We start from the raw sequence: 18,837 nt of genomic DNA, 5'->3' as shown, positions 1-18,837 counted from the left end.
TCAGGTTCTTGGCTGTGTCCTCAAAATAAAATGTCAACCACATGGATGAGACATCTCACCCATAGCAGTACTTTAAGCTTAAACTTCATCAGTCTCTCAAAATTGACAGGTGCGTTACACCTACAAAATGGTACGTTGTGGAATTTGTACAGTCTTTTCTGAGTGCTGAAAGCTGCCTTAGACCTAGTTTAATTGTCCATTTTGACTTGCCAGTACCTGGAAGCCAAATCTTGGATACTGAAACCTTGAATTCCTTCCAATGCTTCCAGATATTAATCTATACGTATGAAAAGAAAGCCAATGATCCATGATCATCTGCAAAGAATGCAAAGGTTTAGAAGCTGTTGAAATCATAAAAGCAGGTGATTTAGTCCTAAACTGTGACAGTGGTTCTTGTCAACATTAGTGAACTTTGACTGTTTATTCTCTTATTGTTCTTTTCCATGATTGGTAAGCCCTGCCAATTTTCTTATGTTATAAACCTTGCTTTTAAAAGTTCATTGCTCATACCTGACAATATTCCTTTGATCTATGTACCTTGTATTCTTATACTTCAGTTGTCTTTGTATATAAACCTTGTTTACCTAGTTTTAGTTTCATACCTGAAGTAGACATACCAAGGTACTGTTGATAATGTATGTTTTCTACACTAAATATCTTTTTGCTTACAAATCATTGTTTGTGAATTTAATTTACTATTGCAACCAGTGGTTGTTGAGTTGCAGTTGTCAAGGTTTCCTCTAGATAACCATAAACTTTTCAGTTGTAAGAATGGACTGGAAATGTTGACATAGCTACCACTATAGCTGGCAAAGGTGTTCCAAGAAAGAACCTCTCCTTGTCCTTGCCACACTCTCAGATTGTGTTTCCTCCTTAAATACCTTTTCATTCTCACCATCACCTTATATGGTGAAAGTGCCCTGCCCTTGTCTTGATACATAATCTTTACAGTAACCAGAAAATTTACTGGAAGAAAGAAGTACAGGCAAGTATTACAATCCACAAGTACAAACTTTTAGCTCATAGCTTCGTCATCTCTTGACCGATTTGAGATCTAATTACAGTTTTGAACTCAGGAGGTCAAACTCTTTCAATTGATGATATATTTGACCATGTCCAAGGTCTCATAGATTAATTTACTCTAATCCTTCCTTAAAGGATTTTTATTTGAGGGTATGCTGGTAGAGTTCTTGATAAGTAATAAAATTGAATCAGGTATCCACGCACCCCACTCTTGGTATTGCTGGTGCACAAAAATATAGCTAATAAAAAGGAAAAAAAGGTCTCGGGGGATTAATTTACTCTGATCCAGCCTAAATTAATTTCAAGTACGATGGCTATTGAGGATTCCATCTTGTTTAAGCACAAACAGTGAAGATGCTGGGTCTGACTGTTTGAGTGGCTAGGAAGAACAATTCACTCCTCAAAAAAAGAATCATTTCATAGAGCTTATAATTGTGTATGCTTCTGTATTATTGCTTCTCTAGGATGTAAGTCATAGCCAAGTGAAAGGGTATACAGAGGTCTGTAGAAGTTAGTAAGAGCTAGGAGTTGACCTCTATTTGAATATGTATAACAGAAATGGATTTTGTCCTAACACTAAAATATATATAAACATGAGCTCTTTCTCTGAGAAAGGACACAACTTTTCAGTGTATCAAACTAGTTCATATATTAAACACTAAAACTCAGTGTTAATACTCCATCAGAAACATATGTTAAACTAGTTCATGCCACAATTTTAGCCCTAAAAACTTGTTAAGGGTTGATCCATTATCAAATTAGTTAATTCACCAAGCTTAGTCCTTCAAACATATCCACAGTTATTCCATCATCACAAACATGAATTAAACTATTTTGTGGAACAAACATCAGCAATACAAATATATTCAGAGTCAACCATCATTAAATTACTTCTAACAACAAACTTTACCCCTAAAAACCTACTCACCATTAGAAGCACATATTAACTAGTTGTGCAATGTAGCAATTGAAAAATTGCTGTTTTACCCAGCAATTAACCTAGAAAATAATTATCTACTCAGGTATGTAAAATTTTCTGCACTTAGTTAACATTCTTATGAGTAAGGTGTGAATAGTCATAAAATTGCATTAATCCTTGCTTGGGATAGTATAATATACTGCACTTGCTTCTTATGATGAATAAGCTCTCGGTTGGTTTGTTACATGAACTAGTTTTAGTGCATGCATCTGATGAATGGTCAGCTTTATTTTGTTTTTTTATAATATATTTTTTCTATGAAGTTACTTAATTCTTTGTTTCTAGTGTTAGTTTTTAGTTGTCAAATCTTTTGCATAAACAGATTTTCTTCATGCTTCTTTAGTTAGCTCAGCAATGTGTAGGTTTCATTTCATGAATTAGGTTAATACATGCTTCTGAATTTTCTATCATATTTGTAAGGTTTGTTTACTACTTTTGTACAAACTAGTTTAATTTATTTGTCTGATGATAAATATATTGCTCTTTGGGATTTTAGTTCTCTATATCCCTTACTTGAAACATCATAATTACTGACTATTGTTCCACAAAAGGAAAATAAAAAGTTAAAATACTGTAATAATACAGTATTTATATAACTATGAAAATATATGTTTAACATCATATTTGAAAAAATTCTTAAGGTATAAAAGTTCAGCTATTAATCAGTGCTCTGCTTGATTCTATCCTTGCATAGTTGGAAATTAAACTTCTTTTTTTTTAGTGATGTGTAATTTTGTAAATCTATACATTGTGCCGTAGTTTCTCCTATTGTTCTTCAGGTTCTTTTAAACAACAAGTACATATACAGATGTTGTTCTTTGCCTTTCAGGTTGTTGTCAATGCTGTTGTCAGTGTGATTCGCTGCATAGTTTCAATGACTGTGAATGCTGCAGTATTTGCTGGAGATTTAACAGATAAGGTGTGTACTAAGATGAAGATCACTACATGCTAATTACAGAGTATGTTGAAAGTGTTTTAAATTTTTACTGTTATATGAAATTTAAATACCTACAAAAAATTTTCTTATGTCTCTTAGACATTTTTATATTAATAAGTATTAGCTAATATTACTTATACTAGTGTATAGCCCGTCAAAAATGATGGGTGTTAAGAAAATTCTGTGAAGATTGCTATAAATTAACTAACAACAATTTTATTCATATTAAAAATCATATTTTTGTTTCATAATATTTCATAACATTGACGATGTTTACATGTTATTGATAGTGTTAAAAAGCATCCCACAAGAAATTGGAAAAATTTTCAGCATTTTAGTTATTGGTGCATAATACAACATTTTTAAACATTTTTACATTCCTATTTTTCTATTCATGTTGTAAATTTTCATGTGTTATAACGAAGTATGTAAATGTTAAAGAAATTAATATTTCTTTAACTGTGTAATTTAAATATTATGCATTCAAACTTATACACACATAAATATATATTATGTGACTCTAACATTAGTAATAGTAGGTCTATTTGTAGTCTAATTTAAACATTAGGCCTAATATATAAACATAACATAAGGCTTAGTTGAAACACCACTTCCTTGAAATCCTTGGTGTCAAAAAACAGATGTTAATTAAACAACTGAAAAAAATATAAATAAAATGTTGTTTAACTTAACATGATGCAATAAGATAGCCTAATGTAAAGACGTAGTGTGCAATAACTTATCCTAGGCCCAAGTGTATAAAACTTCTTATGAAAAAAAATATCAGTTCTAAATCTAAATCATTTCTGAAATAAACTATTTTGCTGTTATATCAATGAAGTTATCAAAAAATAAAGAATAAAAAACAAACCTTTCTATGTATCCAAACAAGACCTTGTAGCTGTTGGAATCTAAGTATCCCAATAAGACTTTAGCTGTTGAAATCTATGTATCCAAACAAGACCTTGTAGCTGTTGGAATCTAAGTATCCCAATAAGACTTTAGCTGTTGAAATCTATGTATCCAAACAAGACCTTGTAGCTGTTGAAATCTAAGTATCCCAACAAGATCTTGTAGTTTTTGGAATCTATGTATCCAAACAAGATCTTGTAGTTATTGAAATCTAAGTATCCCAACAAGATCTTGTAGTTATGGAACAGTCAGCTTCTTCTCAAATAAACATTGCCGTTTTAAAGAAACATTTATATAAATATAAATGATGACCATATTTTTTGTATTGTTTCAGATTTTGTGGGTTGTGGTGCGTTTCTTTTTGCTCTCTACAGAAATGAGTGTTCTGGTATTTGGACTAGCATTTGGTGAGTGTGAAGATATGTTAATACATGGAGTAATATTATTTAATGCATTATAGTTGAATTCAAATATCATCAGCACATTTTAAACTAGAGGCAAAAATATCTTATCACAGAGTACATATGACAAAAGTATTAGTAGGTTTTTGCAATTGATAATAGTCTTCACAGCATTACAAAGAAGTACCTTCTAACTGGAGCTTGTATCAAGCACAATGTACTTAATTATAAGTGTAATACAAATCTTCAAAGAATTACTTAATACTTTCTAACATTGGCCTGTATGAAATATCAAGTATACTTTACTTAGAGGCTACTAGTATAATACAAGTCTTTATTACATTATAAAAAAAAATTCTTGTACTTAGAGACTGCTGACATAATACAATTCATCCTATCATTTCAAGAAATATTTTCCAACAGGGTCTTGTCTCAAGTATCAGATACACTATTCTTAGTTACTATTAGCATTAGCAGAAGTCTTCCCAGCATTACAAGATATAAAACAGGAGCATATATGCTATCACATTCTTAGAAACCATTGGTATAATGAAGTTTCCTAGTATTGTGAACACAATATCCAGGAAAGGATTTCTAATAGACATTTATAGAAAACCTAAAAATCTTGACTAAGTAAAGATAATAAAGACTTTTTGTTACCACACTTGAGCTCAGTATGTTGGTTTTGTACACATGATGGTGCTGAAAAAAAGGTTTTAAAGTGAATTAGCAATTGTATCAGTTCATTTTCTGAGGATCTACAAACTTCTCCATGTGAAGATAGTCAGTTAAATATTTGAAGTAAGTTTAAAGAAATCCAAAAAATACATTAACATATTAAAAGAGATATGCTTTGGTGGGGAAGTGTAAATATTTGTGGATCTTGTAACTTTCCACATTTTGCAATATTTTTTGTAATGTCAAAAATCTTCAAGTATATATATGAGAAGTATCAAAGAATTTGATTCACCACACTCAGGTCACCTGGATAGTAATACAAGTATCAGGAGGGTCCTGCTTGTTACATCATTTATCTCATTGGCTTACTCAAGTTCACAGGTACAGTTGTTTATATTTTCATACAATAATATATAGCAGATAAATATTTTTGAAAGTAAATAAGAGTATAAAATATTTTATTCTTTAGGGAGAGAGTTAAAAATCACTTAAGGCTGCCAATATTGCTAACTCATTGTAAATGGTATATTATTTTGTAACTATATTTATATATACACGTTTCTGTCCAGTCCCCATAAAGAACTTTTTAATTGCAAGTTCTTGGAAAGTTTTATAATCAATAGAAATCTATAATGTTATTTTTTATTCTTTGAGGACATTCAATCGCTGAAAAAAGTTGTACTAAGATTTGTGTAAAGTCTTTCTTCAAATTGGTGTCAAAAAAAGAGAAAGAAGCAATATATCTATTTTTTATTATCTTGGCATTTTTTTCTTTTATGTGCAAGCTTAGAGTATCTAAGATAATGTGAGATGTGTGGTTTGGGTATAATTAAACAAACTACTATTGTTAAATGATTATTGTGTTTTGACTTAAGATTTAATGATAACAGAAATCTGTCTTGTGTATAAACTATTGTTTGGCATGCCCGTCGTAGTATGAGAATTATGTGTCAGAACTGTGTAGTGGAGTGTATGAGCTCTAGTAATTTGAGGGTTGTGTGTAAGAATTATTTTGTGGATGTATTTTTGTTGGACATGCTTGTCATTGTTTAAGAGATGTCTAAGCACTGTGTTGTGAATGTGACAGTTTTTAAGTTGTGTATGAGAACTGTTTTGTAAAGTGAATGAGCTATTTTAGGACTAGGACATACCTGTCATAGTTTGAGAATTGTGTGAGAACTGTTGTGGATGTACTGTTGTAGGACGTACCTGTCATAGTTTGAGAATTGTGTGAGAACTGTTGTGGATGTACTGTTTTAGGACGTACCTGTCATAGTTTGAAAATTGTGTGAAAACTGTTGTGGATGTACTGTTGCAGGACGTACCTGTGATAGTTTGGGAATTGTGGTGAGAACTATGACACTTTGAGAATTGTGTGTTAAAACTCTGTCTTGTGGATGTACTATTTAAGGTATAGATATGATAGTTTCAGGGATTTGTTTTTCAGGGTGCTTTAGAGATAGTAGTACCCGATGAAAACTTTCACATTGTTCACAAAGACTATGACATCTTTGCTCATGGAGGCATGCTCTTCTGGTTTGTTAGCTCCATTGTTTTTGCTGTAGTAAGTACTAAAATCTATTTGTTATTATTATTTTATTTATATCAATATTAATTTTCTTGATAGAAAAAAAACCTTATTGAAAGAGCATACTGTTGAGTATTATCATAATATTTCTTGAATGTTCAGTGTTTTATTATGTAGTCCACATATAATTGAAACATGAGAAAATGTGTTTATTGGTACATAAGTTTTGTTTATATTTAAGTTATCAGATTAGAGATTTATGCTATTGCCCTCTTTCCCCTCAGAATGTTTCCCCCTGTTTTATTATTCTTATTTTTCATCTGTTATGTTTGGTCAATACCCCAGATCAAAATCAAATATTTTATTATTATTTGCTTTCTGGGTATGATTTGGTTTGTTTTACCAGTCTGATATGGAAAATCTATGTTGCAGTCTATTCAACTATCCGACTCATAAATTACAACTCTCATGTATACAGATAACTTCTTTGTCACAACCTACAGTTGCCATTATCTTTCTTTTATGCAGCTACAACTATAATAACCAGGTCTGTCAGTGAACCTGTATAATTGTTCAAAGATGTTGGTTCCAAATTTAAAAAAAACAAGTTTTGAAGGGATGAGACAAGAATTATCTGCAGTGAATAGGAAACTGAATTAATTGGAGATATTGATCTAATATGGAAAATTTAAAAGAAAATAAATTCTTAAATATTCAAGATTGGCATGTGAAAAACCATGTTGGCTTTTGAAGGATAAAATTAAAGAAAAGTATTATAAATTTAATAAATTTTAATTTGACTGCAATGATAGGATTTGAAGGGTTATATTTCGAGAGTGTTGGTGAAGCAGGAAATTAGGAAATCAAGAACGTATATGAAAAAAAAAGGTTGGTTTAAAATGTAAAAGTCTAATAATATTTCTTTAAATTCATTAAGGGTTAGCAAAATGTTAGGATGAGAGTAAAGTAGGGCCTTTGAGGGATAATATACAGAAAGACTAATATCTGATGATTATGGGATATCTGAGTTAAGTTCTATACTTTCTCTTCATTTTTTACTTATGAAATTTTAAACAGTATTCCTCATCCTGAACAGTTGCTAGATGGAAATAAAATTGAACCAGATGATCACAGTAATATTAACCTTGTTAAGCTTAGAATTAATGTGATCATCTGGTTCAATTGGGAAGTATAGAGAATAATAAAGCTTCTTAGCTGTATAATACTTACCTAATGGTTTTGAAGGAGGTTACAGATTGGATATGTGAGCCACTTGCTACAACTTTTTCTAAGTTTTATGAATTAATAGAAGACTGGAAGTGGGCTAATGTTATGCCTCTTTTCAAGAGAGGTGATAAAAATTGTCCCAGTAATTATAGGCCTCTATTAGTCTTACTTCAATGATTGAAAAAGTTTTTGGAAGTCTGATAAAAGATGCTTTGCAAAGTCGTTTAACTTTAAAATTTTGTTGGATGGTCAGCATAGTTTCACAAGGAGAAAATCTTATTTTATTAATCTTTTGACATTCTTTGAAAAATTGATTATGTAGATGAAGGTATGGGTATGGATTTGATGTATCTGGAATTTCAGAAAGCATCTGATAAAGTGCCACATAAAAGCTTGTTAAAAAGTTACCTGTATATATGGGGAATAGGTTGGCTCATTGGATATAAAATTGACTCAATTGAAGAAAATAGTGGGTTGTTGAAAATAGAATTCAGTCAAACTTGATTAAAGCCATAGTTGAAATATTTTAGGGTTCATTGTTAGAACCTTTGTTTGTTTTTTTTAATTTATATAAATGACATAAATGGAGGAATGGTCAATATATTATTTAAATTAGCTGATGAAATTAAGATTTTAGTTATTTCTTGCCATCAGGAGGAGGAGGATGCTGCTTTATAAATGGATTTGGATGATTTGGTGAGTTGGGTGAATAAACAGCAGATGCATGTGGTATATTACACGTTAAATCACGAGTGTAATTTTGATTGGAATAACCTAAACAGTGCTATGTAAGAAAAAGATCTTGGTGGTCTGGTTAATCAGTGTCTTAACCTCTTCTGTGATTTGCCCAAGATAATTTGGGTAAACCATTTCTCACCATATTTTTTATTATCTGCCCAAATTTATTCACGTTATCATGTATTAAAATCAGTGCTTGGTAGATGGTATTGGAAAAGCTGTTTGAGCTGATCTCTATCAGATTTATTCTGAATTATGTATCATAAGCAATGGAGAAAAGCATTCCTATTCTTTACTATAGTTTCATTGAAATAATACATATGAAGTATAAATCCAGATATGTAACATTAAAGTATCAAGCATATTTCATGCAGAAATAACAGATCATAAAAGAACTTTTGTTTCATTAACAAATAAGTATAGGCTATCAAAATGTGAAATAAAAAATCTAAGATTTTTAGCTCATTTCCAAAAAAAAGCCTGACACAGAAGGGTTTAACTCGTTCAAGTTAATGGCAGAAATATTAAATACAAGTCTGAAGAGGTTATAATATTATTGTATAGGCCATTGATTAGACCACATTTGTAACACTATTCAATCTTAGGCTCCTTACCTTAGAAAGGACATTGAATTGTTGTTAAGGGCTAGAGGGAGGGAAGCGAGGATGATACCTGGGATGGAAAGGTTGTCATATGAGGGTAGATTAAGATCTCTAACTTGTTTTCTTCAAAAGTGGTGGAAGTAGTTAATTTAAGGGAGTTTTATGGAAGGTTTGATAAATATTTGAGTGATAAGGAATGGCTTTGAGTGTTTTATTTTTATTTTAGAGTTTGGTGTAGTGGATGGAATAGCCTAGATGGACTAACAGTACTTGTCAGTACTTAGTTCTCAGTTGTTAGGTAGAAAATGGAAAAACAACTATGTTTGAAATATGTACAATATATATTGGTTTTGTACAACTTAATCAGTTATAATATAGCATTTCAGTAATAGAGATTTACGTAAAATAGCTGTATTTCATTCTATTTTATCCTGTAATTTGTAAAATTAAACCTTTATTTTAAAAGTTGGCAGCAGTGGGCACTGCTAGGAGGTCTGAGTAACAAAAATTCTGACTTGGTTTAAATCAGTTTCATTGGTTTTAGATTCCTTTTCATACAGAAACAAGCTGTACATATAATAATGATTAAAAATGAGTTTTCCAGTTATATTTTATAGAATTTTTTCATTATAGGCATTGCCATCAGTTTAGAAGTCACAGTTTAATTTATTGATAAATTTATTGTCATATTGTAGCCTTACTAGTTACAATAAATTAATAATGAAAATGTCTCAACTTACAGCTCACTAACTTTAGCAGAAAGAAAAGGCAAGACTTGTGCCATGTGAATATAGCTAATAGTACAATTCCACAACTCTGTAGTGACCACTGTAGTTAAATATTTTGCTGTTCAGTTTTGTGGTTGTCTAGATTTTGGTGGTATCTTGTATAAATGTTTATTTGTCATTACACCATATTATAGAAACTTTAAACTTGTTTATCCATAAATACTTGATTGTCTTTTGTTTGTCACTCTGCTATGAAAAACTACTGAAACAGCAACGTTTGTGATATTTTCACCATAACAAACAGTTATCTTTAACTAATCTTGTAAGTTGTTTGTAAGCATGCAGTAACATTTGTTCTTTCTTTTTTTAAGGTATATACTGTAATTTTTATCCTGCCTTGGACGAGAATGAGAGAAAGATTGGCTCTTCCTTGTAAGTAGTAGATATAAAAAAGAATAGCTTTGTTTGAAATGAGGAAGCCCAGAAATATTATTATTTGTGTTTTGCAAAAAAGTTATAAAATTTGGTAAATTTGTCAATATACTGGAGATGGATATATAAAATTAAATGTAAGAGTTAAGAAAGGAAATTAGATATAAGATGTATAACTTAAGTATTGTTAATTCATTTAAAACTTTTACTACAAACACTATTAACTCTTCTCTATTGAAACCTTTCAGTTAATAAACTTTTATATCAAATTTTGTGGAAAAGTTGCTCATGTTGTGATACTGTTTGTTTATGTTTCAGCCAAAAAATCATTTTACTGGTATGCACTGTTTTTGGCTTTAATGAATTTCACTCAAGCTGCTGGCAGTGGCTTGATTTACCATGGAGAAGTTGATGGTTTATGGTAAGTAATGTTTCTGATTCACTTAGAATGTTTACTGTAAAGAAAGTACGTGTCTCACATTTACATCTATAAATATAGAAACTGTATGTTGTATCATGAACAGAAAAGTTGATCATTCATGTATAACTTGAACTTCTGTGATCCTCATCAACAAAACTGGTCATCCACATGCTGAATTGCATGGCCCAGTGGTCATCATGCCGGACTTCGATTCCAAGGTTCCCTGGTTCACCCCCTGGCACCTTCAATAAATAAATAAATTGTGCTCTGCACTTTCAGGCCATGAGTGAATTATAAGGGATGGTCAGGTCCTACTATTTGATTAGAGTAGCCTATGAGTCGGAAACTGGTGGTGTTGATTAGCTGGCTTCTCTCTAGTTTCTCACCTCCAAATTAGGGATGGCTAGCACAGATATCTTTTGAGTAGCCTTGCGCATAAATCAACGAAGAATAACACATGCTGAATTGTGTACTGAGAAATCTTGATCATTGCAGACTTTATTGCTTTTTATTATGATGTTCCATGAACAAGAAATTGGAAGGTGATTGTGTGCGATTTTACTGAATTATGAATGTAAAACAATGTCTTAAGAGTAAAAAAAACATTTCACAAAAACACTGTAGGAGAACTGTTTAGTAATAATAAATATTTACTTATTCCACAACATTTACAATTTCTTAGGAAGGGGGGTTTGTTACACTCTTCAATGAAATTGTTCATTACTTCATTTTGTATATGCTAAAATGTATTTTAAAATATTAGTTTGGTTTATTCTGTAATAATTGTTTTCACCAATTGGCTCCTTTTTCCTCCAGCCCTTGGATTATTGAATTCCATGTTGGATTGTTCCTTATGTATGAATACTCAAAAATATGATCAATAGTTATTTCTTCCTGGTTACAATAGGTACATCTTTGATCATTTGATATCCAGTTTTTTTCCCTCTCTTGTGAACATTTCTATATCGTAGTCTTTTCCATACAATTCTGTTGGTCTCGCTACTTTTATCATTGACCAAGTGATTCTCTTTTCCAGTTGACTTCTTAATATCTTTAAAAAAGTCACAGTAGTCCACATTACTTGGATTTCTTGTTCAATCATTTACTGAAGCACCTCTTGTAATGCTCTCATGATTTCCTTCAATAGGGCTTCTTTCTTTGTGAGTTGAATCACTTCACCACTTCCCTCCTAGTTCAACCATTTGATAAAGAAAGTGAGCCATGTAGGTTGTTCGATACAGTCCATTAGTTTCATCATCTCTTTCAAGCAAATCTTTAGGCATCTGTCTTCTGTCATTTTCAAAATTGTGATAACATATTTGATACTTTTTCTGATTTGTCTCTCCCACTTCCATTCTCCACAAGTAATCTGTTGTATTTTTGTCTAAACTTAAAATCCTCTTCATATATTTTCTTTTGCGCCTTTCAAGCTCTTCGTTAGCATTCCAGCCCTAAGCTTCCACTCCATACAAAAAATATTCTGAATAAGACCTTTAAAAAGATATATCTTCATGTTTCACTCTTGTATCCCACTTTTCCTTATTAAACTCCATACTGTATTAATGATCCTTTGAGTCTTTCCACTTTGCTGCTTAATGTGTTCCATGTGAATATTTTTTTGTAGAAAACTAAACTTTCAAGTACTTGTATTTGTTAACCATCTCAATAGGCTGATCCTTGTATGTCCACCTATCTTCTTTACTAAGCTTCCCTTCTGTACAGAATACCATCAACTTTGATTTTTCCAGATTAATAACCAAATAATTTATTTACACATTTTTTGCAAGCTTTAACCACTACTCTCATTGTTTCTATGGTTGGCCAGTGCACCACTGTTGTCAACAAATTTAAGGTCAGTTATTTTTATTTCAAATAACAGCTCCCCCAACATTTCTTGTGATCTGTTCATCTTCTTAATCATTGATAAAAATACTAAATAACACTGAGTTTAATGGACATCCTTGACTCACTCCTCCAAGAGTTTAATGGAAGCTGCCATGTAAAAATTTTGCTTATTATTGAAACCCATTTTTGGGACTGTTTTTACAATTTTAAGTAATAAATTGTACTGATCTTTAGTTAGTAGAAATATAGGAATTAGTTACAAGAGAAGACTGCCGTTGATACCTCTCCATTTTGGTTTGTTTTGAAGAGGAGTCATGCAACCAAACCACTGTACAATAGCAAAAGGATGAGAAGGAAGTAGTAGCTTGTCAAAACTAGCATTTTTTGCATATGATAAGTGGACAGATCCATTTGACACTTCAGGAAAAATTATGCGTTCTCTGCAGATGAAAAGAAAGAAGGATAATCAAGAAAATGAGCCTGAAGAGATGGAGGTGAAGGACATGTTTATAATGCCAATGCAGGAAATTAAATTAGTAAATAAGAAGCTGGAGAAAATTAAAGAAGTAACTGAAAGAGTGTAAAGAACATCAGGAAAAGAAAATGACAGATTTAGAGGAGAAAGTCTTAATTATGAACAAAGAAATAATATGGCTGAAAAAGTAAAGTCGAAGAACATGAGAATTATTCAAGATGGAATAATTTAGTGGTTAAGGTACTTAAAGAACCCAATCAAGAATATTGGAAGCAACGTGAACATTTAGTTAAGAAAGAATTAGAAGAGAACATGAAGATTAAGGTAAACAACTTGGAATGTATGTATAGAGTAGGAAAGAAAATGCAAGGAAGAGACAGACTAATTGTAGTTAAATTTAGTGAAACAAGAGAAAAGGGATAACAATATTTTGGATGAAGATTGCACTGGAAATGAGGAAGATCCAAGTAATGTTACACCAGGTAGCCAGGGGTGCAAGAGGAAAAGGAAATAAACAAAGTTGGGATTTCAGAAATTATGTATAGATGGGAAATGTTGGAAGTAGAGGAAAGGAGAAGGAAAACTTGTTGAAGAGGGAAAATCAGACAACTTGCTGCTGGAGAAAAAGTCAGACGATAATATACAGAAAAGCATAACCACTCACCAATGAATAGGTGCTCAAAATTCGTTGAAGTCATGGAAGAAACTAGGAAAAAACCCTTGAAATGAAACAGCAGGAACAAGGGAAAGGAGATTTTAACCTATGATGAAATGAGAAAATTACTTTTTTGGAATGTGGCAGGATTTTATAACAAAATGAGCTAAGAGTTTTGATATCATTGTTTTAGATGAAACATGGGTTGAGAAGAAACAGGAATCAACATGGATGAAACAACTAAATGATGGATATGGATAGTATTTTAAGGAAGCTGTTAAAGAAAAACTCAAAGGAGAGCAAAATGTGGACAACTGGTTGAAAGTGTTTAGTATGAAAAATCTGTCTAATGTATATGGTTTACAAACTAGAGAAAATTAAATATATATCAGAGATCAAAATACAGCACAAAAAATATCTTTGATACAAAAAAAACTTATTCTTCAATAAAATATTTCAAGAAAAATGTTGTAACATTCTACTTTAAATTTGGCCAGTAACCCACAAGTAAGACTTTGAAGAGTTTTGTAGCGATAGTGATGAAATCATTTTCTTTTCACAAGTTCTCTTGAAAACACATCACATTTGCAGAGAGTATGGGTAATTTTTTTACAGAACACAGTTAAGGTGCAAAGGTTAGCTAAAAAGTATTGGAAAGCAAAAAAATATAGTCTCTGTGAGCTAATGTAATGGTTGTAAACAGGTTTTTCCAAAGGGAATTATTTATACGTGATGTATGTGTATAGACAGTGTTTACATTGTAAGAAAGCTCTTTGATCTTTTTCTAATGTGCCATTAAAAACTAATAACTATACATCAGCTTTTGTAACTTCAACCAAGAGTACTGTAAAATTAGAAGTGACTGTCAAAACATTAAGAATACTGAATAACCAGATGTGGTTACCATAGCTTCATCCAAGAGTACTAAGTAAACAGAAGTGATAATCACAGGTTCAAAGGAGTACTGAATATGCAAAGTGTTATTCACAAAATCAGCAAAGAGCACTGAATGAATGAATAGAACTGACAAACATAACGGCAACCATGTGTACTTGTGTATGGGCTGGATTCTTTACAGCAGGTGTCTATGACTTGTTGGCAATAAGTTTCAGCAAAAAACAAAATACACAGTCCACTTGTTTTAAAATAATATATGAAGACAAGTCAAATGTATATACAAATGTTTGTTACATTGTTGGTTACCACAGTTGCATCCAGAGCTTTAAATAATTGTCTTTTATTTTCATCAAAATCCACCTAGGGTGGTTCAGTTACTTTAGAACACAATTAGACAAGATGATTTATTCTTCCTGCTCTGTTATTACAATACAGTCTGTGATAATTTCACTTTAAAATTACCACTACAACTGTTGGTTACCACAGTTGTACCCAGAGCTTTAAATAAATGCCTTTTTTTTTCAAAGTTCACACGGTCTGGTTCAATTACTTTAGAACACAAATGACAAGACAATTATAGTTCTCTACCCTGTTATTACAATACAACCTGTGATAATTTCACTTTAAGAAATCACCACTATACACTTTTTATGGCTAAACTCAATCACACAGTTTAGATCTATCTATATCGAACTACATTTTTGATGTGTATTTATATCCTAATATATGTCTAGAATGTTCCACACACCACGAAATATGATGCAATAATACTCAGTTGAAACAATGAGAAAAACTCAGATGGTCCTAATAATGTGACACAATAATATAACAATCACCAATTCATAACCTAGTTGTGCCGTAAAGCCCGCAAAGCATCTTGAGGCTATATCTTCATTTAATGATAAAAACCATAGTTATTGGATTTTCTTTGCATATAGATGCTTAATACATTTAGAACGACTGAAATAATAATTTGAGTAATATGTATTTGTTACTTTATAAATTTAATATATATTTGTTGTTACTTTATTAACGTTTATACTATGAGGTAAAAATGGCTGCTGCTATGATTTTGTCTGGTTTATGAGCTCTTTGCTGTCCTAATTTAGGATCTTCTTTTTAATAAATTCTTGAAAATGTTAAAAAAAGAGAGAGAAAGATAACCGAGTTGATAAGTTCACATCTATTCTTATCTTTGTCCACAACATTCCTTCCAGTGACTGCCCAGGTCCACCTCCTTTGGTCCCGGGTTCTGGTATCTGCTTGGGTCCATCTTCTTTGGCCCTGAGATGCAAAATGATTATTTGTTTGCACCCTCAGTTGCTGGAATCTAAGTCTAATAACAGAGATCTGCCCACTCGACCAAGGGTAGGATTCATGGAGGTCAATAGACCTCCTTCTAGTAAAGAAAAACAGCATGGTCAGAAACAGAAGGGGTTCTCTACCAAATTCTCCTCCACCTAAGTAAAAATGGCCACTTTAATACAGTTTTCGTTCTACTCTTTTGGCAGTTTTTTTTATACCAGAATGACAGGTTGTGTGATGGACGAGTTCATGGAGGGGTGGCATTGCTGGTCTACCAGCATGTGCCTATGTTGTTGGTGTTATGCAATACACCCTTGGAGGCCATAGCTATCCGTGTTTCCTTGGGTTATACCATCACTCTACCTGTCTCCTGGAGAAACTAATGACCAATCATTGAACAGTTGATGTCTACCTTTTTACTCTTGGGAACTTTAATGGACACAATCCCCTCTGGAGTGGTGCTGATATTGATGGGAGGGGTCATTCTGTAGAGCATATGATCTCGGATCACAACCTTTTTCTCTTCATTATTGATTCTTATACTTATTGCTATTTTACTGCTATTGATCTATCTATCTATTCCTCTTCACTTTTCTCTTGCTTTCCTTGGAGGGTTGACAGTGAACCATAGGGCAGTGATAATTTTTCTAATGTTTTGAGGCAGATTGGCCGTGATCAATGCCATCCAACCCAAGTGCCATGGTGGAAGTTGGACCAAGCCGACTGGTTCTCTTTCACCTCTCTCTCGGAACTTGATCCTGCTATCATTAGTCTTCCATCTGTTAACAACTACATGGAGGCAGTAACTGATTGCTTCATTCAAGCAGCTGTTCATTCTATACCTAAAACCTCGACACGTTTCCCACGGTATCCTCGTCCATGGTAGTCTCCAGCCTGCCAGCAGGCACGGAAGGCTCACAAACTGGCCTGGGATATTTTTTGTAGGTATCCAACTCTTTCCAACCACATCACTTTCCAGCAGGCCCGTGCCCATGCTCAGCAGGTCAGACATCAAAGCCAAAACGAATCTTGGATTATGTTCACAACTAGCATCTTTTTCTACTGCCAGTTCCAAAGTCATATGGGATAAGATTTGGAAGGTCAATGGGAGGAATTCTTCCCACCTTCTTTCTTGTTCTCCAATGACCATGAAGTTCCTGATGTATAGAACATCACCGATACTCTCAGTGAGAGCTTTTCTTGTGCATCCAGCACTTCTGTTTCTTCCCCTGCCATTTTGGCCATTAAATCTCAGGCAGAACGATCACCTCTTTATTGGTCTGGCAGTAAGTTGGTTGGACCTGATGATGTTCATTATGAGATTCTATGCCATCTCTCTCCTGTCTCTCTGGCTATTCTTTTGGTTGTTTTTAACTAGATCTGGCAGGAGAACGTTTTTCTTGATGCTTGGCACCAGGCTATTGTCCTTCCTTTCACTATGCCTGGGAAGGATCCCAAGATTCCTTCTAATTATCATCCAATTGCTTTGACTAGCTGTCTCTGTAAGGTTTTAGAGAGGATAGGTAATGCTTGTTTTGTTTGGTTCCTCGAATCAAACAACCTCCTTTCGCCCACCCTGTGTGAGTTCTGTCAACAATGCTCCACTGTGGACCATCAGATTTGACTTGAAACCTTGATCAGGGAAGCCTTCCTCAAGAGAGAACATTGTTTCCATGTTCTTTGAACTTTGAGAAGGCTTACAACATTATGTGGAGGTACAGTATTTTGCAGGTTTCATGGCCATTTATCCATTTTATTCAGAACTTTTTAGTGGATACGTGATTCCAAGTCCGTGTGGGCTTGACTCTTTCCCTTTCTTTAACACAGGAACTTGGAGTCCCTCAGGGCTGTGTCTTGAGGTCACTCTTTTCGGTATCAAGATTAATGCTATCACTACACAACTTCCTCCTACTGTTGCAAACAGGCTCCATATTGATGACTTTCACATCTCGTGTTGGTCATTGAATATGAGGTTTATTGAGCAGCAGCTTCATGCTGCCCTCAATCTCTTGTTGAAGTGGACCACAACAAATGGTTATATATTTTCTTTTTCCAAAACTGTTTGCATACATTTTTGTCACCAGCAGGGCCTACACCCCAATCCCAAGTTCTGTCTCTCAAGCTTCTATCCTTACCACAGCATCCTACCCGGAATTGTGTCTTTCTTCCTCAGTGGGCTGTGCTCTTTCAGAACAGACGTTCTGCAATTCCTACCTTTGCCTTCATATTCAGGCACAACTGGCTGAATTGGATCTGGCATTGGACGATGTTGCTGTCCCCAATGATCAGCCCATTCCACACTGGCTTATTACCATCCCCAACTGTAACCTTTCCTTGAATCATCTGAGGAAGGTGGATACTCCCGATTGTAAGTACTGTATTCTCTTTGCTGAACATATTTCAAAACATTCTTTTATTCCCATTTATACGGATGGTTTGAAATCAGGCGCCTCCTTGGGTTCTGCCATAATTTGTTGTGGCTCAGTGGTTGCTCATAGGTTCCTATCTACAGTTTATGTGTTCACTGCTGAGTTGTATGCCATTTCTCTTGCTCTGGATCAAATAGAATCTATGCAGTACCGTGATTGTATTATTTACACAGACTCTCTTAGCTCTCTAGTGGCCCTGGAATCTCTCAATGTTAGTTCTCACCTTGTTCTTGTCAATATTCAACAATGACTGGCCCATTTTTTCTCTATTTTTTGTTTCCATCCAAATTTTCTGGATACCTGGCCATATTGGTATTTGCAGAAACGAGCTCACTGACACCGCAGATAAGTCCATTTGCTCTGGTGCCGTCACGGTCTTGCCTGCCCCATGTATAGACTGCGGTCCTGGCTAGGTTATGCATTGGTCACAGTTTTTTTAACACATCCTTTTCTTTTATCTGGTACTGACCCACCAATGTGTAGTCTTTGTGATACTGAAGTCACAATAGCCCATATTTTACTGTTGTGCTATCATTACAATCATGAGCGGCAGAACCATTTTCGACGTATACTTTCTACAGGTTTACCCCTGATTTTGGACAGTGTCATTGGTGATGGTGACACT

At 33.4% G+C, this 18,837-nt stretch overlaps 1 protein-coding gene across 1 annotated transcript in view; it reads left to right on the top strand.

The window, feature by feature from the left end:
* Positions 1-18,837, top strand: part of LOC106471753 (transmembrane protein adipocyte-associated 1 homolog) — a 55,571-nt gene that overhangs the window by 26,453 nt on the left and 10,281 nt on the right. Inside the window, exons 4-9 of the mRNA XM_013932376.2 lie at positions 2,832-2,921; positions 4,186-4,258; positions 5,232-5,311; positions 6,378-6,494; positions 10,125-10,185; positions 10,504-10,606. Of these exons, the coding sequence (XP_013787830.1) occupies positions 2,832-2,921; positions 4,186-4,258; positions 5,232-5,311; positions 6,378-6,494; positions 10,125-10,185; positions 10,504-10,606 (524 nt within the window). The remainder of the gene's footprint in view (positions 1-2,831; positions 2,922-4,185; positions 4,259-5,231; positions 5,312-6,377; positions 6,495-10,124; positions 10,186-10,503; positions 10,607-18,837) is intronic.

Source organism: Limulus polyphemus, unplaced genomic scaffold (assembly GCF_000517525.1).
Source record: "Limulus polyphemus unplaced genomic scaffold, Limulus_polyphemus-2.1.2 Scaffold4834, whole genome shotgun sequence".
Lineage (NCBI taxonomy): Eukaryota > Metazoa > Arthropoda > Merostomata > Xiphosura > Limulidae > Limulus > Limulus polyphemus.
The sequence above is the reverse complement of the archived record's forward strand: the minus strand, read 5'-3'. Positions and strand labels throughout refer to the sequence as shown.